The 26,425-nt window shown below is 42.6% G+C and overlaps 1 protein-coding gene across 1 annotated transcript in view; it reads right to left on the bottom strand.

The window, feature by feature from the left end:
- Positions 1-18,840, bottom strand: part of PEPD (peptidase D) — a 141,447-nt gene extending 122,607 nt beyond the window's left edge. The window contains exons 1-3 of the mRNA XM_056360502.1: positions 18,765-18,840; positions 13,385-13,568; positions 11,961-12,088 (exon numbers count right to left, since the gene is read on the bottom strand). Of these exons, the coding sequence (XP_056216477.1) occupies positions 11,961-12,088; positions 13,385-13,568; positions 18,765-18,808 (356 nt within the window). The 5' untranslated portion in view covers positions 18,809-18,840. The remainder of the gene's footprint in view (positions 1-11,960; positions 12,089-13,384; positions 13,569-18,764) is intronic.
- Positions 18,841-26,425: the final 7,585 nt, after the last annotated feature.

Below are 26,425 nucleotides of genomic sequence, written 5' to 3'. Positions count from 1 at the left end.
AAAGAGAAGACCTGAATTCTAATGCAGTGTCTCATTTTAGCAGCTAAGTTTTTATTAAAGCACCAAATATTGAAGATTCACCTTTCAACCATAACAAATGACAACTTTATTATAAACAAAATTCTACTGAGGTAGCAGTGGGAAAAAGAGGGAACAGCAACAGCAGCAATATTTTCACTATAAAAATACAGTGTGAGACATTTAAGTCAGATGGTAAAATAATACCCCACATTAGCTATACCTCATTTCTCTTATACATCAATCAAACATGATAACCACCAGCAAAAAAGTAAGGGAGTATACAATTAAAAACTAGTAACCAGGAATACCAGTCAGTCAATCAGCTTAGTGAAAACTTCCAAGTTTAGAACAAACCTTCCCATCTGATTTAACTAAATTCACAGTGACAGATGACAGCATATTTAAAACCCATGATGCTCCACTGAATCACAACCTAATCAGGCCAGTGCAGATTTTGACAGACCACAGTATTATGACTGGTTCCATTCTGATGCGATCTTTCAAACAGGAAGGCAATACTACTGACTCCTCTGTTTATCCATCAGTAAGATGAACAGCTCTGACAGCCTCTCTATAAATACACCCCCAAAAAATATTTTGAAGCTTTTATATAGTTGGACAAAATTCAAACCTAATTTTTTTTTTCAATATTTTATTAACCACATTGTCTTTCCACTTCAAACCCAATAAAGACTTGGTCTCGTTGTCTAAAAACATTTTAAACCCGTTGTTCATAACACTGCAAAGAACTCATAACAGCAGATCTTAAGAGATTTGTACAAATTTGACATTACTGTAAGAATTCCATTACAAAACATTTCTTTGTATTCTAAAGGACTCTGGAGCAATAGCCTCGTAGTATCAACATGATAAAAGAGTGTTCTAGTTTTCAGAACTGCATTCAGAAGAGAGGTACAAACGAGCTGGATGTAAATCACAAATGCCAAAGAAAAACTGTGAACAGAATTTGTAACAGCTGATTGCTATTCCTGAAAGAAACACATCTAAGCCAACTGCTAATATATTTGCAACCTAATTGCTGATATACATTCATATGTATATGTTTTCATTTGCATCTAAATGTTCTTCCAGACAATCTTCAATATATATAACAACTTTTTCCTACAAGTTGCTTTGTATTTGCATTTTTTTAATCCTTCTAGGACAGATTTTCAGGTTTTAGTTTTTACAGTGGATCAGCTCTAAAACGAAATTCAGCTTTTCCTGAAGTAGTCCAATTTAACTTTTCTTCAGCATTTCTGTTAGATTTCCTAATTCAAGATTACTTATCTTACTGTGTAATCCAAATGTAAAACTATTGCTGTTGGAAAAAAAATTTCCTAAGGGTATGTTCATTACAAAAATTTGAGTAATTCTACTTGGAACTAATTTCAAAACATTTTCTACACATTCTACATTTTATTACTAAATGATTACAGAGACACTCAAATAGGTATCAAGTCAACAGCAGCATGTCCCGAGCTTCCTGATGTGTGGCAAGTTGACTGCATCATCTCCTCTAAACTGGAGGGACATGGATTTAATGGGTGGACTACTCAGCGGATAAGGAATTAGCTGGATGGCCACACTCAAAGGAGTTGCAGTCATGGCTCAATATCCAAGCGCAGACCACTGACGAGTGTCATTCCTCAGGGGTCTGTACTGGGACTGGTGCTGTTCAACATCTTTGTTGATGACATGGACAGTGGGATCAAGCGCATCCTTGGCAGGTTTGCTGATGACAGCACCAAGCTGCCTGGTGCAGTCGACATGCTGGAGGGCAGGGATGCCGTCCAGAGGGACCTTGACAGGCTGGAGAGGCAGGGCTGTGCACACCTCATGATGTTCAACAAGGCCAAGGGCAAGGTCCTGCACCTGGGTTGGGGCAACCCCCAGGATCAACACAGGCTGGGCGGAGAATGGGCTGAGAGCAGCCCTGAGGAGACAGGCTTGGGGGTGCTGGCTGAGGAGAAGCTCAGCATGGCCCAGCAACGTACATTTGCAGCCCAGAAAGCCAACAGCACCCTGGGCTGCAGCAAGAGAAGCGTGGTCAGCAGGTCGAGGGAGGGGATTGATTGTCCCCCTCTGCTCTGCTCTCATGAGACCCCCACCTGCAGTGCTGGGTTCAGCTCTGGGGCCCCCAACATCAGAAGGACACGGGCCTGTTGGAGCGAGTCCAGAGGAGGCCACAAAGATGACCGGAGGGCTGGAGCAGCTCTCCTGTGCAGACAGGCTGAGAGAGTTGGGGTTGTTCAGCCTGGGGAAGAGAAGGCTCCGGGGGCACCTTAGAGCAGCTTCCAGCACCTAAAGGGGCTGACAAGAAAGCAGGAGAGGGGCACTTTACGAGAGCACGTAGCGCTAGGACAAGGGGGAATGGCTTTGAACTGAAAGAGTGTAGATTTGGATTAGATATTAGGAAGAAATTCTTCACTGTGAGGGTGGTGAGACACTGGAAGAGGCTGCCCGGAGGAGCTGCCCCATCCCTGGCAGTGTCCAAGGCCAGGCTGGATGGGGCTTTGAGGAACCTGCTCCAGTGGAAGGTGTCCCTGCCCGTGGTGGGGGGGCTGGAACTAGATGGTCTTTAAGGTCCCTTCCAATCCAAATCATTCTATAATTTACAGGGACACAACAGTATTGCTTCCTCCCTTTTGCCCTAACTTTCAGATTCAGAGTAACAGATACAAAACACCCCTTTATAGCAAATTCACTTTGTCTTGAGCAAATAGTCTCTACTAAGTAAAGTAAATGCCTACATTAGCCTGTATACATGGCACTGCAGCATACACACATTTACTGCCAGTAAGTCATTGCATGAGTTACATCACATTTTTCCTCACTTACTTGAGGTGAAACACATGCACAAGGAGTAAATTGCTTCAGCAACTGAAGTTTACACAGCCAACAACTCATTTCTCAGGCCTTGGTAGAATGAGCTTAAAGCAGAGTAAAAGTTTCAGTGAGACCGCATACAAAGAATAAGAATCTTGGCAAAAATTAAAGCAGATGAGTATAGAAATACATCAGCAAAGCACGTAGAGCTGAAGGAGGAAAAGGGATACAAAAGCCGTGTTTTAACGCTGTCAGAGGTTCACCAATAAACTCCCTCCTCATTCCAGTATCATCAAGTTAACAGATGGCAAAGCATTAACCAAACAAGAGGGTGTCGAGAACTGCTAGGAAGAACAACACAGGAGGCTTTACAAGATACCAGCAGATGTTCCTGACTTTGTCCAAAAAAAAAAAAAAATGCAATCACCTACATATCCAAAAGGAATTTCACTTTCTCGAACATGATTAAAAGGCATCAAGCTAGTTTTAAAACAAAACAGTACTAATGGGCTCTCTGGTACTCACAGGCAGCCTCCAGCAATGTTTTGATTACCTTAATGTTACTCCCTTTCCACACTTCTCTAGACTTCTGTTTTATCCTTTGAAAGGCAGAGGTACCTGCATATAGGTAAACTCAGACTCCTTGCTCCTTTTGATACAGTCCAGAGTAAAATGAATTTTGAGAACAGAATTTAAAAGAAAATTAACTGAAATGAAGACTCCAGCTGATTTGACTGGAAAAGGTAACCAGGGCTGTAACTGAAGCCAGGTCTAGCAGAGCGACAGAACAGCAGAGTCCACGTGCATAATGCTGGACACAGGATGCTGGGTATATGATCCTGGACCTTCAAGTACTACATACAAATTATGCGGAAGCAGAATAACCATGAGCAACATACAGACCACTGGACTTACGAAATCAGAAATGAAGTACTGAGGAGACTCTCATGGTTACTCCTAATAAAAGCCAAGCTCTGAGCTACCCATTTCATGTACTTTAAATATACAGTCTCCCTGCTCCTGTTTAGCTGTTCCCACCACAGGCATTCCCAAAAGATTAAAAGTTCTTCAGGCTTTCTATAAATTCCACCTCAAGAGGCAGTGCCTCAATTAGACATTTAAGAGATACTATCAAGAGCTACCCAAAGCCCCCAAAACCCACAGAAACCTTTCAACTGGTAACCTTTGCTTTATTTCTCTCTGCAAATAAAATTCTTCCTTGGAGAGCAGGGCTCTATACCAGTACAGAAAAAAAACTGTAACAAAGGAAATGTTTATACACTGAAATCCCTGCAAGACTTCTTGTAGTGTAAGACTGCTAACAAATACTCATTTGAAAGCGCTCTTCCCCAAAAAGGAGCACAAAAAAAATTACAATGGTTAAGAGGGTAAGTATAATTTCTAGGTCACTATGTAATAACAGCATTCCACTCAAACACTCAATTCATGCTTCTTAACTAAGTTACATACTGAACCTGTCAATAGCAGATATTCTGCTTTTACTTTGGAAAAACACCTATACTGGGGGCAATAGGAACAATATTTTATGTCCAACACATAAAAGCATGCTAGCAAGCTCTGGAATGTGCGTAGCATGTCTCACAGCTCCCATACTAATCAGTAATAGCATGAAAGAAAGTAGTACTGATGCTTACAGCAGCATTAAGATGACCTGAACAGCTTTAAGAAGGGGATGATAATGCTCCCAATCTTACAACTTCTAAAGAAAACTAAACCAGAAATAAATTAAAGGAACTTGCTGCAACAGCTCAACGGGCACTGTACTGGGTTTGCATGGCAAGGCTGTGTTCGCGGGGGCACAGGGTGGCTTCTGTGGGAAGGTGCCAGCAGCTTCCCCCGTGCCCGATGGAGCCGATGCCAGCCGGCTCCCAGCCGGACCCGCTGCTGGCCAAGGCCGAGCCCGGCAGCGACGCTGGCAGCGCCTCTGGGATAACGGGTTTCAAAAGGGGGAAAGTTCCTGCGCAAGAGCAGCTGCAGGGGGAGAGGGGTGGGAGCCCGTGGGAGAGCAACAGCCCTGCAGCCCCCCAGGCCAGGGCAGGAGGGGGCCGGGGGGGCTCCAGGCACCGGAGCCCGTGGGGAAGCCCCCGGCGAGGCAGGCTGTGCCCCCAGCCCCGGGGGGTAACGGGGAGCAGACCCCCACCCGCAGCCCCTGGGACCCCAGGCCGGGGATGCCCGGAGGGGGCTGTGACCCGTGGGCAGCCGGGCTGGAGCAGCTCCTGGCAGGACTGTGGCCCCATGGAGGAGCCCAGGCTGGGGCAGGGCTGCGGGCAGTGCTGGGGATCCATGCTGGAGCATTGTGTTCCCAAAGGGACTGCACCCCATAGAAAGGATTCACGCTGGAGAAGTTCATAGAAGACTGTCCCCTGTGGGAAGGATCCCATGCTGGAGCAGGGGAAGACTGTGAGGAGTTCTCCCTCTGAGGAGGACACAGCAGCAGAGACAATGTGCAATGAATTGACCAGAACCCCCATTCCCCTGCACCACTGTGGGGGAGGAGGTAAACTGTTACGCCTGGGAAGAAGAGAGGGGTAGGGGAAGGTGTTTTTAAGATTTGGTTTTATTTCTCATTACCCTAATCCAATTTGATTGGTAATAAATCAAACTAACTTCCCCGAGTCGAGTCTGTTTTGCCCATGACAGTAACTGGTAAATGATCTCCCCCTGTCCTTATCTCAACCATTGAGCCTTTCATTGTATCTTCTCTCCCCTGTCCAGCTGAGAGGGGAGTGATAGAGTGGCTTTGGTGGGCACCTGGTGTCCAACCAGGGCCAACCCACCACAGACACAAAGAAAAGGCAGAACCTACCCATGCAAACAGTGCTTGATCCACTATGCCACATTGCCTGTATAAGACAAAGAAGTATCTGGCATCCCTCAGGACTAGGGTGGAGGCCACATACTCCAACACCCAGAGCTCCACCAAGTATACAGGTAAAGGGGTACACAGCAAGCAAAACACAATCTCCCTGGATTGTGTTTTGTAGCACATGTAGCTTTTAAGAAGCATTAATATTGATTATACTTTCCTTATCCTATTTTAGCAAAACAGTTTGGGTTGTTTTTTTCTTTGTATGTTTCCCAGTGGAGGTAATGCTCTTTCAGAAAGTCCTTCCTGAGCATACAGCACAGGTCCCAGGGAATAGAAAACCTAAAGAAAACAATTAACATCGAGAGCTGGGAACATGGAATTTTAGAAGTGCAAGAATAGAGACATCACCACAGGTATTTCACTTGAGTGAAGTGCCTTCTCAGATCCAAGCTGACAAGAAGCTAAGCTTTACACTCAAACCAGGCAGCTGCACAGCAGAAGGCAACGTGGAGGTGCGGAGCCTTGTCAGAGCCCTGCTGGAAAATCCCCGTGGGCCTTTCTTTTGCTGCAACGTACCTTCCTGTCAGGAGCAGCTGAGTCCTTGGAGCTAAAACCATGGCACGCCTGATCGAAAGAACACTTGGATCCTCTGATATTTCAAGATGTTATCGGGAGTTTGTATCACTGAACTCTATACTCCTGCTAGAACATTAAATAAAGTATAAAATAAGAAATGCTTGGTGGGGGTTATCAACATTCCCTTTCATACCAGAGGAATGAGACATGCATAGGCAAGTCTTAACTTTCTCTGCTGTGGTTTGTAGCCATATCAGGATATTAAAAACACTCTGGTGCAGCACTGTTAGGCAGATTTACTTAGTGCTGGTTCTATTTTTCAGTACACCCAAATCAAAAAGAGGAAAGAAAAAAGAAGCGCTTCAGTACTTACATCCAGTTAAACGTCTACGCTGGCAGAGATTGCAAATCAATGGACTGATACAAATTACCACTACTGTTTAAAACAGTATTAAAACAAATTGTTTCTCCATGGGAAATACAAGGAAACTTAAGCAGCTAGAAAACAAAGATTTATAAAAATAATTACTAAAGTCATAGAAACAACACACATTCATCCTGGACTAGCAAGGCTCGTGGACAATTAGAATACTAGGACATTGACTAAACTGATGACTTGAGAAGCCAGAGCATTCGAGCAGCACTGTTTAAAGAAAAACAATCATCAGCAAAGTGGAAAGAGCAATCCAGACAATAATTATTCTGTAAAAGTAATTTTTATCCGCAAAGAAATAACTTAATAAACGAATGGGAGACAAGAAATGGAAATCACTGTACTATGGAGAGAACTGGAATCATGGAAAATAAGCAGCATGGGGAATTGCACAAGTAGGTCTCTTCAATCAAAAGCAACCAGCTTTACTGCATTGTTTTTAAAGGCTTGGATGAAGGGTAAAGCAACAGATGTACTATCTGAATATTAGTGAAATACTTGGTAAAAATCTCTCTCAAGACTGTCACTCTCCAAAGTCAACTCAAATTGGCTTGGACAGGACTATGATGTGACCTGAAACCCAATGACTAGTCCCAATAAAAAAGTGAAAATCCTAAAGCAGAAAATAAAAATAAATAGATTAAAAGATGAGATTTTCAAGGGCTGGGAAATCCTCCACCCACACTGAAAAGTGGTGTATCAATTTAGACCTATGTTCCCAGAAGTTAAAGTGATAAACAGCAATGGACTGAAAGTCTTGATTAGCGGGATACTGCAAAGACTGAAATTAGTTCTGATGCTGTTCAGGAACAGAAGCAAAACTGAGTATGTTCATGAGATTTGCAGGTGGTAACAAACTTTGCAGATAAACTGCAATTGCCGGTTGGTACAAAACAGTAATAAGATGACCTAAAGTGATTAAAAGCTGGTTTTATTTTTTAAAAAACAGCAAAATAAAGGTTCAGGGGATAGAGGGAAGGGACAAATGGCAGGAAGAGATCAAATTAACAGACATGGAAAATGAAAACACTAAGCATATTTCATTTTAGAGAAAATACCAAGAGAAAAAATACCAGGGGATGATATCACAGATGAGTTCAGAAGGTAAAACCAAAAACCCTTCTGGAGTATATATACTATACAGATGTACTCAGAGCTCCAGAGCATCCTACAGAGAAGAGGACCTATATGTACCACATCAGGAAAATTCATCTAGAAAATGTCCTTCATTCCTACATAATCTACACCAAGAGCAGCAACTTAGGTGGAGCTCCCTACAGCACCCACATACACTCCAGTACCTTTCCAAAGAGTTGTCTCCAATTCTCAGGTTGCATAGAACGGCCTTACTACAGACCTTGCTTTCTTGTAGCCAAGCCTGGGGCTCATTAATGCAATAGTCTCAGCCACCATCATATAGTCTGGCAAACATCCCATGCCGCACACAGTTTAATATTCAGAATTATTCAAAATACAAATGCCACAAAATATGACCAATCTCCACTAAGAAAAAGAGATCAAGAAAGCAATTTCTTAGCTGCTGAATTCTATGATCACATACAGTCAGGGGGTGGTGGGGGGGTGGTGGTGGTGGTGTGTGTAAAAGCCTAAATAGCCTGAAAAGCTCTTTTTTCACAAAAGTGTGTGTGGGAAAAAAGTAAACAAAAAAACCCCACCAACCACATACTTCTGCACTTTCTTCCAAAGGCTGTAAAACTCCTCAGTTTTGCTGAAGTCAGCCAAGTTTAATCACCACAACCAAAGGTTGATTTTGGTTGTAGCCTACTTAAATGATCACAATGTCTAAAAAGCTTCCTCATTAGATCACTGAGAAATTATTAACATTCACAAAGTATTACATTGTGCTTTATTACAACTCCAAAGTGCCACACCAAGGTTCAACTTTGCAAATACAGATAGCTTCCAAGCAAATTCATGGAAAATTAGAGTGGATGCAACGCTAGATTAATGGTATTATACTTCCCAATCAGCCAGCAGGATTTCAAAGAAAACACAGGAAATTGCACATAAATATTGCTCTGTCCCATTTAACATGTATTTCCGAAGTTAGAGCATGAAAGCGTTAAATATTTTTGTTTTCTATTAAAAACATTCTTTACATGGCAAGGCAATTCAGTTAGTTTGGCATCCACTCCACATAAGGCAGCTGCTGTACAGTATGTTTTACGTTATAAAATATCTTTAATCAGCACACTGACTAGTTCTGTCATTTATAATTAAGGAGGTAAATGGCAGGTGCAGCATTAATTAGTGAAATTGAAGTCTCTGTGCAAGACATGCAGTCATATCAACTTAATGCCTCCTAGGAATAGAAATGATTGCTAACAGCTTTGCACCACAAACTTGACTAGGGAAGACCATGCCAAGAAAGCAGGGCATGTACAACACAGCTACACTTCTGAAGCCTTTACAATCTTATATTACCAGATTAATTTATTAAACTCTTCCACCAAAAGTCAGAACAGAAAAATACTTCAGGAGTGCAAAAAGCCTACCCACTAAGCCATCCTGTGAGTCTTTGTTTCTGCCTTACAAACAACAGGAGGGGCAAGGTGCAGAGGTACAGATCAAGACAGGCAAAGTTGTTCTCTTACAGATCAAGACAGGCAAAGTTGTTCTCTTAGTTGAAAAGATTTTCCCAGCCAACAACTAAGAAATGGGCTTGCCCAGCATTTGGAGAAATGCCCACACTCATCATTTACAAACAGAGTGTCTGTTATTGAAATCGCTTACTAACACGAAAGTAGGACCACCAGTCCTACAATTACATTCATAAAAATTCTGCCATTGCCAACTTAAGAGGTTGTGGATTTTTTGGAGGATGACCATAGTCTGTGAGTTAAATTACATCTCTCCTCCCTTTTGAAACTGAAGAGGTTTTATTTTGGCTGGAAGGACTTCTGAAAGTTAGCCTTCCAGCTATTTACAGATCTTAAGAGCGTACACATTCAGCAAGAAGTCCTATAAGATGAGTAACACTTCCAAAGAAGTGGTAGTCACCCTCAACACTGGTACTACACAGTGCTGGGTCCTTGGCAGACTGACAGCCCAGGGTGGTGCACTCATCATCATCTCCATGTTCACATGTTCTGCAGAGTCCCCAGGCACCATCTCACCATGCAAAACTGTTCATAAAAACAAGTGCAACTGGTGAGACTAAAGTATTTACAGTGTTGATGGTCTCATTTGTAAACTAATTGTTCATCTCCAAGCAAATGCTCTCAGACACTTCATTGGCATTGGCCAAATTGACAGCAATTTGAAAGAAGGCAAGAAGCCCCCCTTTTGCACTACTTCAAGGCAAAAAGGTAAACTTTTCTGACTGCCACATTATCTATGTTTCAAAAACAACTCAGAAATGTGTCTTCAGAAGAGACAGCACAACAGTACATCAACGTACAGTAGCAGTAAAGAGCCTTCTTCATTAAGAGAATCTATGCATTTCTGACTAAACTCACAGTTTCCACATCTGTCTTAAATAAAAAATAAAACCACAAACATCAAGCAAAGCAACTGCACCCTATGTGATGAACTAGAAGACCAGCTGTAGACAGTATAAAATAGCAACCTCACAAGTATCATACAAGGCATTGAACTGATGGTTCTTCATTGATGTTAAATTAACGTTTCTTCAGTGGGTAGATAGTGCCTTCCACGTGCACAGAAACAAGCATTTCCAAGGCAAACTATAGTAGATAAACAGCAGCGGATGGAAGGCAAACATTTATGTTTTTCTTTCAGTGCCAATTTTGACTTAAAATTGAGTCTTCTAGGAAGGAACACAATACCTAGTTATGTGCAGCACCCCCTGCCAACCAACTTACGAAGCAGAACTGCTACTGACTCACAAATGAGTTATCCATCCATCGTCCTTCTGACAAGCTGAAAAAGTACATGGCCATGGCTGACAGAACAGAAAACAAAGATTCAAACAGAGGGATTCAGGGAGGGTAAGGAGGACAGTTTAGAAAACAAGGATGCTGTGAAGATGACAATTTGTTATATTCTTGCAAGACGACACAATGACAATAAACCACTTTTAACCAGTCTTGTAGTTCTGTAAATGAACCAGTAACAAGTGCTGCACAGACAATTCAAAAAGGCCACCATTTATAAACACAATATTTTGTTTGAAAATTAAAGATGAGACAGTGGAATTTCCATAATATTTTTACGCCTCTTAAGATTAGGCACCATCAGCATGGGTATGAACCAGCTGATCTGAACTAACAGAAGAGAACTTTGGGGGAGGAAAAAGCTTTGTCTATAAATGGGAACAAGCACCACCAGGGAACAACTTTAGAGAGTACACAGGGGGGGGGGGGGGTTTAAACAGAACCTACCCTCCCAGACAGGTGCAGCTCTCAGCTGAAATATTTCAAACAGCAGCATTCATACTTCTATGCCATCAGAAACAATTTCAGTTCCCAGGCAGGTCTAAGACAGTGATATTCATATAAACTCTCTGAGAAGACAGCAGCCATGCCCTACCATATGGTCTGGCACAGTTCAGCATATGGGATTGGTTGCGATTGTTTTCCTTTTCCCAAAATTAGCATTAAAATATAAGTGATAGCTTCAATTAGAAGCTAAGCAACCTGAGCTCAAAATATTAAATTGGAAGTAGTCCAATGTTCTGAGACAATGGAGACAACAAAAAAAATTACAGTTTGTTAGAGAATATAAATAGAATTAAGACTGAGAAAAGAAATGAACGCATAAATAAATCAATTCCTCCACTACGGCACTGAGCAATATTTACTACCAATGTGGATAGAAAGAGAGATGTTTATGGCATACTCACAGAATAGAATTAAAATCACATTCCCCAGTCTGCCAGTTCAAAGAGGCTATACTACCTTCTGCCATTCAAAGAGCTTCATTAGCTAAGGCAGCTGCAAACTGGTAAAGAAACTTAAAAAAACTGCTTTACTATTTAGCTGGTTTGGTCTTAAGACAAGACTTCTACTTTTCCTTATGGTTCAGCTTCCCTTCATGAATACCATGAGATCCATGGGTTCACCTCAATTCTAAAGGTATCCTCTAACAAATGCTGGTGGATCATTTGCTATCATATGATCAATACCAATTGATCACATTTTTGTATCACTGTATGTACATAACACTACAATTCACAACAAATTATTTGGTGGAATCTGATTATAATCAAATAGCATTTCAGCTCTACAGACAGTTACGTTATATGAAGTACTCAGATACATGGGAGCACAGTTAAAAGATAGATCTTACTTTCCCATCCAAACCGCATAGCTTTCAGGGAGTTGTGGAACAAAAAGCATGGATCTTCCAGTATCAACATCTACTGCTCCAAAGCAGCCTGCTTCAGTTACTCCAAAAGTCCAATGAAAGTATGATTCCTAGGTTAAGACAAAATATATTCTTAGAAGAAAACCTTCACTTCTACCAGCTCTAAAAACACTACAGCACATACTAATTCTTACTTCCACATACCTGAAAAAGATCTCTCTTGCTTTTGGAGGGGGGGTGGGGGAGTGGTTTAGGTCTAAAGCTTTTCAGACTTACTAATTTTAGGTTACAATAATACAAATCCTTCTGTTGACAACTGGACAGGATCAGAGATTAATAAACCACCATAAGAAAAAAACAGGTCAACTCAGCAGAACATACATACACCACACAGTAAAATACATTCCTCCGATCTAGAATTAGGGAATGTAGAATCAGGAAGAAACAATCATGTCACATGAGACAAGGCAACAGCAGAGTGCAGATTCATTGGGTTGTGATGGCAGAGTGCTAAAGATGACCCAACCACCCCCCGAGAAGAGGAAGCTGCACTAGGAACAGCCTTTAGCCAAGATTTATTTTAAGAACAAGCAAGCAAAGAACAAAACGGCTAACAATACAGAGATGAATTTTGGTAAGGACAGACATATGTACTGATACCCTGAAAGGTGCATCTCCTCTAAAAACAGACCAATAACTGTATTAAGATATGCACTATCTAGATTAGAATTTTTTGGTTTTGTTTCTTTGTAACATACAACAGCTCAATTAAATTCAGAAAACAAAGTACTGCAGCAGCCATGCAAAGTATGGGGTATGCATAATTAGATTTCTGTTATGCCAACTTCCCCAAAGACTGAGAATGCATTTGGCATGACATTAACAAGTTGTTAAGTCCTATTTGTGGCAGAAGAACACATGGGTACTTAAGGAATAATCTAATTTGAGAAGACACATGTTATAAATTCTAAGATACATCCTGCTTTGTTGAATATACTATTTCTGAAAGCTTGAAATATGCTTTTCTATGAATTAATTCAGTTTAGGTCCACCATTATATGTTTCCCTACAGAAAGAAGGTTATTTTTTGGGTCACAGACAAGACTGAAAAAACTAAGAAACATTCCATTGCTGTCTTTTTAATATTACATTAAACACCAACAGGCAGTAGGGGCTTGCACAGGTTTAGGCCCTTTAAACCAGATAATGAGTCTGTACACTAAAGCACTGAAAGAGAGAGTAACTTGGAGCTGAAGAGGCAATATTATAAAGAAGCCAATTTATTTCGGTGAAACAAGGCAAGGCACACATGAGAAATAAAGGGAAAATAATCAAAAATTGTTTAAAAATTCATGCAATTGAAAAGAGTTTCTTAATTTGATCTGAGGTTTTGATTCAGCTCTTACCTGGCGAAACACAATACCAGTATCAGTACAGTATCTCTGGGTTTCTTCTCCACCTTGCAGCAGAACAACCGAATTCTTCTGGACATCCTTATTCTGTCTCAGGCGATCACACAGTCGTCTTCTATTCAAGGCAAAGAGCGCTACAGGCACTTTCAATGTCTCATTCCCCAGCCAAAAGGAGGATCTAGGAAAGATTTTTTTAATTGACAATTAATTGAAGACAAAGACAATGGTTAGCACAATTCAGATGCACAGTGTCTGTTACGTTAGTGTAGAACAGAAAAGGAAGTTTAGTTCAACTCTACAAACAAAATGCTAATCACTCAAGGGGAAGAGATGCTGTATGCAAGCATCGCTCTCCAAACATTGCTCATATGAGTGCCAAAGGAAAAAATGGCAAAGGAGACAGGGCTGCCTGCAGCTATGGCCCACACCATGTCACTTGTTGGTTTCTGCATCTGCTTTTTGTGTTGCTTTACCTGAAGGAATGTAACAACAGCCTAGGCCTGCTGAGTAAAGGCAAAACAGGAGAAAATAAAATGAGTTTGAGTTATGGAAAACAGAAGTGGAAGGTTACATGAAGTCTGGCAGACTTCAGCAAGTCCTTCTGGGAAACATTCATTATCTGAAACAGGGACTAGAGAGAGACGATGATGAATAGCAGACACAGGACAACAGCATTTCCCATACTCGCATAGGACCTGCAAATTTCTTTTCTATGTATGTATGTTTATTCTTGCATTCATACAAGCAGCTTCGGCAAGTGACTGAACTCAACACATGCGGCCACAAGAGCATGTCCTCAGTACCAGTGACCTCCTGCTATACATTACCACCTGTCCCTGGGGCAGCACAAACACGCTGAGACAGCCCAGAAAGTTTCTGCAAGATTGTACTCAACAGAAATGCAATTGGAAGAATACAGTTTAAAAGTAGGGAGTACTTGCTTGAAATAAACTGGTTACTAAATAATTTAAGATGTTCTACAAGAACATATTGCTGATTCATTCACATTTGTTATAAGTCCATACCTGTGCTTTTTGGAGCTTTACCAGTAAAAGCACAGTAGCTTGTTGTAGGATTATTTTTTTTTAATCAGATGAGACGAATCTAAGAGCTTTCTTCTTTAAAAAGTGTTTAATATAGCAGCTTCAGTATTACAGATGAATACTGTCTTGTCAATAAAATTCTACGATTTAAGTCCAGTTTGTCCCTCCACCTCAGCTTACTGAAGACTGGCTGTTTAGATGGTCATTTTCTACTAGATACACTTCTAGAAGAGATGACAGAAAGATAAATTGTTACAGTGTTAAGATGACAAGAAATGAACCACCAAGAGACTTAACCTTAGAGAAAGAGAGCTCCACATCTTAATTATTATATAGTTTTCACAGGCAACCTGAAAGGTAACCTTTGATTTACAGCTGCATAAAATAACCTCCTGGAAGACTTTATCAGCATCAGAAATGTAAACCCTATAATTTCTTAGTGCAGACACAGCATAAAAGAGCTAATAAAATATTTTATTTTACTTGTTTATAACTACTTGATGTAACAGTGTAAGTAATTTTAGAAGGTGAAAGACTGCTCTTGGTAATCCAATTTTCAAACTATCTGCCTAGCAGTTGAGCTGACAGTGCGCAAAACCCAAATGTGTTTATTTTTATTACCTCCCATGCACACCTGATAACCCAGCACCATGGCAGGTGATCATTACAGGGACTGCAGATTACCTAGGGCAGCACATCAGCATAGCCTGGAAGCACAGCTTAAGCTTTCACTTTGGGGTACCCATGTCTGCAGGAAGAATGAACAAGTTCATACAATCCTAGCAAAAGCTACTGGAAGTTTTAAATCAGATAGCAAACCTTACACTAAATAGCGGCAAGACTTTTTGGGTGCAAAGATGTGGCTCAGCCACTCAGCAATGCACAAGAGGTTGGAAACGCTGTCATCCAAGCAAGATCACCCCGTGGAGTAACTCCATGGAGGGGCCTGGAAATCATACACTCACCTTATTGCAAGTATAAAAGGGAAGAGAGAACATCATCAGATACATCTGAGAGCAACCTATGGCATAAGGGTATCTGCTGATAAAAAAAACACCAAAACCAAAAAAAGGCAGAGCTTGTAGCACAACCCGTCTTATGTTTTGCTTCAAAGGAAGGAGGGAAAAAAAAAAAAAAAGTCACCTTCATTGTAATTTTATCCTCTTCAAAAGTTTGGGGATTTTTTTACTGCCATTAAAAATTAAAAAAAAAAGGGTGGGGACTGACCTCCCTCCTTCTCCAGGCCTATCCCTACTATTCCTATACCCTGAAGTGCGTATGAAGCTCCTACAAAGGCACATTTTCACCTCCATTATGTTTACTATTAATGCTTTTATTGTACTTAAAACCTTTGACAATCAAAATGAGACTCAAGGAGAAATAATGAAGTCAGGCAGCAATTCCTGCTGGTAGTCTCACTACGCCGCTTTAAGAGTATCTTACTGGAACCTTAACACTCAAGTTGAAATGCATTCTGGTGCAAAATGACAGTTCTGCACATTTTATCTAAGCCCATGGCAAAACTGTGTTCTTCCTGATATATAACAGATCCCACTTTCCCTGCTTGAATTTGATGCCACAATATTAATCAAAAGAAGAATATGGCCCTGTACAGTTGTTTTCAAGTTACATGGTTTTCTCATAGGCAAGGCTCTAGTCTCTATTTTAAGGCTGCTTTAACAGTCACAGCAGCTGAGCATGCTGGACCCCAGAGCAAGAGCTGCAGAACACAAGAGGGCTGGGCTGAGTGTTGTTGCAAATATTGCTCTGCTCCTCAGGTTCTCTGCTGAGCGCTCATGTTAATGCATGCCTTGGACAGTACCAGCTTGCCAGGCAACAGACATACTTTCACAACTGAAATTCTGCGGAGAAAATCAGCCAGGTTTCAGAGAGGATGCAACTTTAAAAAGTTTGCTTCCTCCACAGACTTTGTTCTCCCTTTCCTCCCAAGCACTCAGACACCAAACTGACAGCAGCTGCACAGATGAACTAGCAACACAGCAAGACACCCACAGACAGTGCCTTGCCTGCAGGGATTGGGTCACTCTGCACACACGATCCCAGCGCCCACTTTCCACAACTTACACAGAATGCTCTTTTCAGAGACTGGCAGTGACAGAGGGATTTAAGTCTTACAAAAAGGAGTATGGCTGTATACCTGGCTTTCTATTGCAAATAATGACTCAGGAAGAGAGCTCTCACAGTACTCAAGACCCCAAGAAGTCTTCACGCAGAGGGCTGGCTGTGTAACCATCACTCTGTTACTAACGAATACGTGGCAGGTAAGGGGGCTGTGACTGGCCTGGTCTTTCTTCCATACTCTCTTCAGCCCAGCTGTTACACACCCCTGTGATTACAAAGTACTGTCTACGCCATTTCTATTATGTAGCACTTTTCCAGTTTCAGATATAAGAAGTCATCACTACACCACTTGTAGTAAGTTGAGTGGGTACATGTATATAACTGCCTCACACGTGTATCAACCCTGCAAATACACATGCAATTGCAGTGTAATCAGTGTAAAACTCTTATTTGTCACCTAATACTAATACCACAAACTTCTTTCTACAGAGGGAATTACAAGCTTTCAATTTTGATCCATGATCTCCAATTGCTCAGTTTATGCCACATAAGAAACACAAATATCAGAATGTAATTAATACAATACATTGGCTGGTCCTTCAAGGTCTGTTTCTTCTGTTAGTACAAGGACTCTGGCATCTCCAGCCACAAACTCAACTCAAAACTCTTACACCTGATAGTAAAACAAATTTGATTCAAGCACTGCTTTGTGGTGCATGCCTCTTTGAAGCTTCTGCAGATAAGCATCAGTGTAAGAAATGGCTACTTGCAAGACCAGGACAGGACAAGTGATGCAGCTACCCACATTTTGTCTAGCCTGGTACCAGAACTCAGCCGCTGCTCTGCCTGGTAAAGGCCTACCACAGCAACTGACAGTTTCCCTGCTGGCTGTCACCCACAATTTTTATGATCAATTAGGCCCAAGCCCACACAAGAGCTCTTTTATTATACTGGAAGTGACATGTAGCTAAGAACATTAAACTACGTTTGTTTCTTTAAAGTTTATTTCTCTTTTGCCTAGAACTGCTGATTTTCAGTGCTTATTTCAGAAGTTTTATCTTTTCAGAAAGCTTACGTTTTGTTAGTGTATGATCCACCTAACATTTTGGATTTGTTTTGATGCAACCACTGGTAACCAAAATCCTATTTTATTTTTGGTTTTCCCACAATTTTTTAATTAACCTTTCGTACTTCTGTTTTTTTTCAGAAGAAAATTAATGGACTGCCGTTTCTGTTCTACTTAGGTCATGCAGACAGGATCCAGTTTTCAACGAAGATGAGAAACCACTGAAACTACTTTTCAAGAAGTTATCGTTTGTTTGTTTTGAGCAAGAGTCATCAGCATCAGCCTGAAGGCTAGCCAATTTTTAATGCTGTTTCCACATCAAATATATGAAGTACAAGAGGCCTACACAAACCATGGCACAAACAAGCACGCAATACAAGCGAAAGAGCAAAAGCAGCCAGCACTGTTTAAGGTGTACACTGGATGTTTTCTTCACAGTGAACTCAGTGCTCCTTGTAAGTAAGCCAACAGCCTGCAGTCCCGGCCCCATGCGACACCCCAGCTACCCACCCCAGCCCAGCGTGGCCCTTGGGGGCCGGCTCCTGGCCAGCAGCAGCACCTCTGCACAGGGAGCACCCAGCGCTGGGGGGGGGCAGGGGCCGGGCAGGGCCTCACAGGGCCCAACCACCACCCAAAGGTGAAACCATCACAGCCAAGCCCCAGCGTCACCCGATTCTGGCATCTATGAAAAGTTCCTAGGGCACCTATGAAAACTTTTGATGCATTTTAATGGAGCCTTCTTAAAACACTTGAAGAAACGGCTGAACTTAGCTATTCAATGTGTCGGGGGCTTTGCGCCAAGTAACCCACATCCACCTTCAAGCACGACTTAACACACGTAACGCGATCTGAAGGATAACGCAGGGCTCGGGGAGGCACTGCCGAGCCCACCTGGCGGGCAGGGCGCCCGCGGGACCCTCCACAGCTCCCTCGCCGCCCCCCAGACCTGCTCTCACTTCAGGGCGCTCCGGCGCGGGCAGCCCGGCCCTGCGCAGCCGGCTCGGGGCGACCGCCGCCCTCCGGCACCCGCGACCGAAACCCCGCCGGGCCGCCGCCTAGCGCCTCGCGGGGGGAGCGGGGAGGAGCCGGGGGGACACGCAGCCCCGGGCCGGAGCGCAGGGCCCGGCGAGCCTGTGAGGAGTGGGAGGCGCCGGCGGCACCGCGGCCGAGCAGCGATGCTTACCCCGCCGCCGCGGCCATGTTGCCTCCTCGGACTTCGCCTGTCATGTGACAACGGGGCCGCGGCAGGGGGCGGTGGCGGCGCCTTATCGCGGGCGCCGGGGGGGGGCGGGGCCAAGGGAAGGCGCGCCCGGCTGCCCCTCGGAGGGACGGGCCGTTGGCGGGCTCTGAGGGGACGGGACGGCGGCGGGGGCTCCGCTCGGGGCTGGCGGGCACCGGCGAGGCGCCGCGGGCCCTGCTCAGGCTCAGCCCTACCGCTGGCCGGGGAGAGGCGCCGGTGGGGCCGGGACTTGGCCCCTTGTCACCTGAGGGGTGGCGCTGGCTGGGGGCGCTCTGCGGCTGCCCCCGCCGCGGGGAAGGTGCCTTTGTGACCCTCGCCTCACGCGTGGGCTTCCTGCACAGTCCTAGAGGCCTCGAAGCTAAAAGTTGTATAATGGAAATAAACCTTTTATAGCGATCGCTGCCTTTTACAACACAGCTCTGCTGTATAGTTCCTCAAAAAATCCGTTTAACATGCTGTGCTGCTGCGATCCCTGTGAGAGATGCCTTCCACTTGCACGTTGAAATGGAGGTGTCCCCCCACAGCCTTCAGGCATGGGGTGCAGCAGCCAGCGCCAGTTCTTGGACTCACCCTACCCTGCCATATTTTGCTCCTATTTGCACAGTTTTCTTCAGAACCTGACTTGGCTCGTTCTTGCCCTGAAGTTACAAGCTACCTGAAGAAACCAATTCACAGGCCAGGGTTCACGTGGCCAGTAACTGCCATACAGCAGCAAAAGGAAATACCCAGAAGCATGACATACTGGGCAAAGAACGAGAGGAGCTCTGCTCTGTGACCTGAGTAACATTGTTTTGCTGCTCTGTGCCTCAAAAAAGCAGTGATAAATACTGCTGTGAGCTGGCAGCTCGGTGCATGTACCACTGTCCTCCCTTGCAGGAAGGAAAGCGCAAGTGGGTGCTCTGCTGCTGCTGAGCAATGCCACTTCTCTGCTGTTCTGGCACTGATCTCAAAAATGCCGTGCTACCACACAATATCTGGCTAATGCACCTGGAGGGTCTGCTTCCACCACAAGCGCTTGGGAAAGGGACGGATGCAGGGCAGTGAGAAGAGCGAGCAGGAGGAGAGTCATAAAATACATGGAGCTTCAAGTTCATGTTTGTTAGAGCAAACCAGCGCCCTGTTATTAAGAAACGTGTGTGATTAAACCCCTTTTTTGGTTGGCCAAATTGTCCACTAGAAGTTGGAAGAAAACTGCGGCTACTTATGCATAGCTGGCTCCGAAGTGGTGGTGTGAAAGCTGCAGGGCAATCACAGAGGAAGACTGATTTCACAAAGTCTGGAAAGGAATGTGTAAATTGAGAAAACTAGAAAAGTCAAGTAGTCATCCTCTCATTTTTTATGTTTTTATGCACAAGGGTCACAGTCCTTTACTACAAAATACATAAAGAATCAGAAGCTTCTTTTACAAACTACCCATTTGACAAGGAACCATACTTATTTTGGGCTCCAGATTAATGGATAAAATCCCATTTTTAGACATTATCATTGGTAAGCTGTTGAATTGCAAGGAACTTTCTTCAGTTTATGCAGCCTGAAAAAGTTTTTTCTTGTAAACTGGAGCAAGATATTTTACCATGTTCAGTCCCCTAGTGGTGCTCCTTTTGCTTAGATTCCAGCAAAAATTAGGAAGCGGCAGGGAAGCTCACTTTGCCTTTCCTTCTCCTTTCAGGAGTAGAGAGAAAAGAACAAAACCTTCAAGGCACTCTCCCAAATACTGTCATTAGTGGCTTCAGGCATTAATCTTTCCCAGCTCCTCTCCGCCAACCCATATACTTGCCCTCCTTAGAGAAAAGGTCTCCTGCATTGTAGTATTTACCTGCCTTACAAAAACAGTCACTGAGATTTAGAAGAGTTACCTGCATTGTATGAAATCTCAGGAGAAAATAAGATGCTGTTCCTTAGGGAAAAAAAAACACCAAACCAAACAATTTTTATGTTTTATTACCTAAAATATCCTGTTCCACTGCCTCAGGATTTGAAAGAATGAAACTTCTGCAAGATGCACAAATTAAACTGATTTGCAAGGTGGCTGTGCTGGTAGCCAGTTGAAATGCCAGCCACAGGAATGATACTGGCAGCCAGACTGGGAGCAAGACCAGCTTTATTGCACACATAGATAATTCTGATTCTCTCTGCACTGCATTTTATTCTGCAACCGAGACAATGCAGGGGCAGACCTTAATATCTGAGAGACTAGGTTACAGCATTTCCCTCTAAACCAACGTTCGACTGACTGTTACTGTCACTTACTTATCTCTCAGCAGGACTTCTTCTCTCTGCGGTCAAGAACATTCACTGTCACGTTGAAGGCCTGATTTTGCAATGTTGGCAACTTCAAAATCCTCACTGTAGCAGTCTGGGTGCACAAGAGATACAACACTGCAACATGTGATGGGATTCTGGACCGGCCAGATTCTTGGTCAAAAATCTGGTTTGAATCTGCTGTGTGAGCACACCAGAAGCATGGTAAGGGCTCTCAATCTGTGACCGTTATTCAAACACCAAGTAGAAGAACATGCTGCTTAAACAGGGAAAAATCAAATCTGCAGAATGAGCCAAAGCAAAACAAAAAAGCACTTGAACACAAGAATCCCCTGGCCTGTTGTGTCCTTGCATTGGAGAGGAAGGAGAAACTGCAGTCCTGCAGTTGTTCTGAATCCAGCCAGTGTCTTTCTGAATTACATCCAGCTGTAGACAGTCCCTGAGGGTCCCTAGGAAAATTTCCTTTCCTTCACCTGTGAGATTCAGCTGTGCATCTCTGCCTAGCTCCTACACAGTTTGTACTCCTGCTCCTTGTAGGACCTTCTGTCTCTCCTCAGACTGTACTAGTTAGCTAAAAGTAACTAAATTGCACAAGAAGCTTTTTTTATTCTTATTATAAAGATTTAAAACAACTCATATTTTCTCACACAGACATTAATTCACCTGGCAGTAAAATACTTTGGAAGGATTTACAGAACAGCTACTGTAACAATTGGTCACTTTACACCCAGATAAGAAACCAGCACTGATAAATTGGAACCAGTACTTTCCTATTGCTGTTTGTCCCTCCATATTTTAAGTGGTTATACTGCTGTCCAGGCAGGATCTTAGAGTTCCGCGCTGTCAGTGAGAGCATTTACAGCTTCTGTTATCCTAGCTGAAAAGCAATAGTTAGGTTAATAAACCTTCCTTTTATTATATGAAAATTACCTGAATACAGGTAAAGATATTTTCAAGATATTTTCCCCTGGTTTCACAGTACAACAGATGAAAATCCAAAGTTAGCAGGAGCAGATGCAGGCCAAATATGAACTGGGGGAAAAGGAAGGGCACTGCAGCTGTGATGGCAGCACGTGCTAGGGGAACATCACCTCTCTTCTGCCCACCAGCCCAGGCTAGGTGTCAAAAGAAGAGCTAAATACTCTCTGACTGCTGCATAGTGCTTGAGCTTCTCTCCTGCTTTGGGAAAATGCAGTTGGTGAGAGACCTGATGATCGGGGGTGGCCATGAGGGGTCATAGAGCCACACCAATAACATGGTACCCCACTAAGAAATCCTGAGCTGCAGCATCATGACATAAAGTGGGGAACAGGGTCTAATGCTGTGTGACTAGGTTACCATGGGTCCTCCTTAGTAAATCTTACCTGGGTATAGGTTTTTCACTACAAGTTTCAGCTGATTTCCTAAATATCTAGAAAGCTTCCGTATTACACATGCCATCAGAAAACCAGGAAAAACAGGAAATGCTGTTCATCAGCATGTTTATCAGCACAGAAATTTTTCTAAGTTCAGCTTGACCTGTTGTCCTGCTGATTATTCCCCCAAATTTCTGGAAGCTAGAACATTGCTGTCTGAGACGTTCTGTGACCATCTTCACTTGGATGGGAGAGCACTGGCTGGGCAAATAACAAGAGACAGAGTTTGAAGTTATATGAGTGAGAGTATTACACACATTGTAGAATCAGCTGTTACCCCAAAGTAATTATAGTTTCCTATGTTAAAATGCGTTAATGCTGGGGGTGGGGGTGGGGGGTGTAATCAGCTGTTAGCCCAAAATAATTATAGTTTCCTATGTTAAAATGCGTTAATACTGGGGGGGGTGGTGGTGGTGGTGGTGGGGTGTTCATTGAATTACTATATATAGATCCTTAGCTTTTCATCACTGAAAGATATATGTGCAGCCTTTGATACAATGGCCACAAGTCTTTAACTTGGAATTAAGATTACAAGGTCCCTTCAAAGTAACAGATTGAACAAAAGAATCTGCCTTTGGCATTTTCATCATGAAACAATTTTGAGTAAATTTTCCCTCAAGCACTAAATGTATACTGCTGTATTGATCTTTTGGTCTTGAAATAAAAGTGTGATTTTCCCAAAGCCTGTTTGAACTAAATTATTATAAAAGGCAAGAAAGGTAAAGCATTACATTGCTTCATTACTCTCCCCATTGACTTTCACTTCAGAGTAAGAAAATCTAGTACAGCCAGAATGTGCCCATCAAGGATCGGACAGTCTAAGGTAGCTTCTCTAGCTATTGATTGATCTTTACAAATTATTATAATTTTTGGGGGTGTGTGTGGGTTTTTTGCAGTTCCTTAGCATTGACTGTCATCGTTTCAATTAAATCAATCTCCCCATCTGTATTTATAAGTTGCTGCCACAGGAACTATTATCTCATAAAAATATATTTAAACAGCACTATAGCACTATTAAAACTGCTTGGAAGACTTCTTTTTAGTGGAGGTTTGGGTTTGTTAGTTTTTTTAAAGAATTAGTGGCCAATGTGATGATCTCTGTAATGTTTCTCTAATGTCTCTGGCAGCTTGAAAGAATCAATTTTTTATATTGCAACATATTGTTTTGCTTCAGCAAAAGGAGACTTCTCAATGATTATCGCTCTGTTTGCTCGTATGTATTGGTTTCTTCGCTAACCCATGGCCATGAAAGCAGTTTACACTTGTCTGTGTGTCCTTTGCATAGCGTCCAGCACCATGACTCCTTTTTTGTTTCTCTAAGAGTTGTGTGCTACCTAAAAAAACAACCATGCTGCATGATGTGAGTGTAGTTCAGTCATGGCTAACTGCCAGGCATAAGAGATAAGCCACTATCCTGTATTTTCTTTTATAACTGTTACTAGTTAGTATGATAGATGGATGCTTTTGTTTATTCTAAGTAAGTTTTATGGAAAATGCTGTAGTGAATTTTTACAACACTGGGTTTATGACACGAATGCAGTAAGTATCACTTCAGCCTTTACCTGAACAGCATTACCAGTGTTACTGTGGGCATATCTGAGAACAAAATTCCTTTGCATTACTCATGATTTATTTCCTCAGCATTTCTCATCTTCAAATGCACAGCCTTTTTCTACACAGAGTGGTGGCACACTGGCTATATTTTGAAGGGCAAAACCAAAGGTGCTTTACACCACGTTCTAGAGCAGAAGCGTGGGAAGAAGCACATGAAGTTCCTGTACCATGTCAGAGAAAATTTTGTCTTGCCTGCATGTATGAACATATGACCCATAGTACAATGACAAAGCATCACTTCACATGCAAGTTCCCTGTGGTACTAGAAATGTGCTTGAACCCTTTCAATATACTGTACTGTTATAATGCAGAACATGTTTACAAATCTTAATTTTTCTTTCATTACTGTCTGCATAATATACTCTCCACCCAGTGCATAACAAATCCCCAAACAAGCTTGTAATATGCTTATGTAAAAATTTTCTCAAAAGATTAATGTCCTCAGGTTTTTGCAGATTATGATTCATACCTCCACACCAATTTAAAATCAGATTTCCACTTTTTTGGTAGGAAAATCCTCTTTAATTATTTACTGTTTATATGGAAAGTGTTTTCCACTCCGAGATCTTGTATTAAAATTTTAAGCCACTGGTTTATCAATATCTGAATTTTGTTGATGATGAAAAGATTGCTTTCTCTTAACACAGACATATTAGAGTTACTTGAAATCAGTTCTTTCAGGGTTTGCATGAGCAACGTTTCCTTTTTCTGCCTGAAACTGCCCTACCCTCCTTGCCAGGAAAGAAAGATCTGCCGCTTCTGATGCTGCCCTCTAATGATAGAAACCACTGCTTCTTCAGCTTTTGCTTTCTTACGCCGCTCTGTTGTGTGGCAACAGTCAGTCTAAGAGGGCCCAGTGACAGCAAGGTTGCCATGGAGCCATGCCTGTCACTGCTGTGAAATCAGTGGTGTGGCTGTGCCTGGCCAAAAGTCATCAATGTTCCTGACCCAAAGTGACTCCCTGGGTTAGCCCTCAGCACCAACTGCAGAAGATGAGATACATAACTTCCTATTTGTACAAACCACTCATCTAATCTCCTTTGCATCTGACTGGAAATTTAACTCAGCCGGCTCCTGGCTTCGATTTTCAAAGGACAGTGATAAGCAACTGGCCATCAGATTATCTAATTGCAGTTTATGTCCTGTGACTGTAGCACCGTTTCAGTTTGGTCAGGCCACTTACACTACCCAGTGTCCAAAGCCCACCCCCACAAGCAAGCTCCGATCTGGGAGCTTAGGAAGGAACAGAGGGGATTGTGCAATAACATGCTAGAAGAGGACAGAGAAGATAAAAACCAAGAGCTTGTGAATCGGGGAATTCAATTATCTTTTGAACTGTAAAAATTGGCTATTTCACACAACTGCACTCTCCCCTTAAGACAAAATGCAGCCTTTCTCCCAGGTGGTGGAAACTGTGCCAAAATTACAAAGTGCACTAAGGATGTTATACGCCTCTTCGTCTTTTAATGAATCAAACATTCATTTTTAAAATGGGTCATATTTACAGGTATTTTTGGAAGACTACCAGTTTGATAAGAGCGAGACTCGTTTTATTGCAGAGACACTCAGAGCTCGTTTCCAGAGTGTGTACCTGTCTGCCCTGTGCACAGCTGCCTTGTGCTGGCAGCCCCCCTGCAGAAGTTACGCTGAGCACGGGTTCTGCAGAGTGACTTGGATGCATCCATGAAAATTAGGCACAATGACATTCAACTTGGGCAACAAAAGTAATATCCACGATCACCATCCTCTACTGCCTAGCCTCTAAATTGAAGTATCATTGTCTGTTTTTAGCTTTACAGTCAAGAATGTAGACACGATTTCTAAGAAATTGTTATCTGTCATCTCAAAAAACTGTTTTGCTAAACTACCCTTTGGTTCTGTACAAGTTTAAACTATTGTGAGGACAGCTTCACTTGGTTTCCATCAGCATTAGCAGTGTTAATATAATTCGTGCTAACGAGATACAGAAAAGAACCTCAAAGAACCTGTGTGGTTTAATCTGTGTGTGTGCGTGGTATTTCCAAGCATCCTGTGTTTCAGGTGGCATCTGTCTGCATCCTTGAAAATAAAAAGGCTCATACAATTCCACTAATGTGGTGCTACAGCTGTGCCATTTTTCCCCCTTAAGCCCTGACAGGCGTCTTTGTTTGTTTGTATGCAGGGGCTCTGTTTGAGCTGTTGCCTGGTGTCCTTGCTTTGTATGCTGGCAGGAGAGGCGATTGTTTTGTTTTGTTTTTATTTTCAGAAGATGTGGTAACTTTTTTGCTATTACTGTTGACAGCAACAACTCTTCTAGTCTAGCCTGGCATCACA

Source organism: Falco biarmicus, chromosome 15, assembly GCF_023638135.1.
Source record: "Falco biarmicus isolate bFalBia1 chromosome 15, bFalBia1.pri, whole genome shotgun sequence".
NCBI lineage: Eukaryota > Metazoa > Chordata > Aves > Falconiformes > Falconidae > Falco > Falco biarmicus.
Note: the sequence above shows the minus strand (reverse complement) of the source record. Positions and strands in the feature narration are given on the sequence as shown.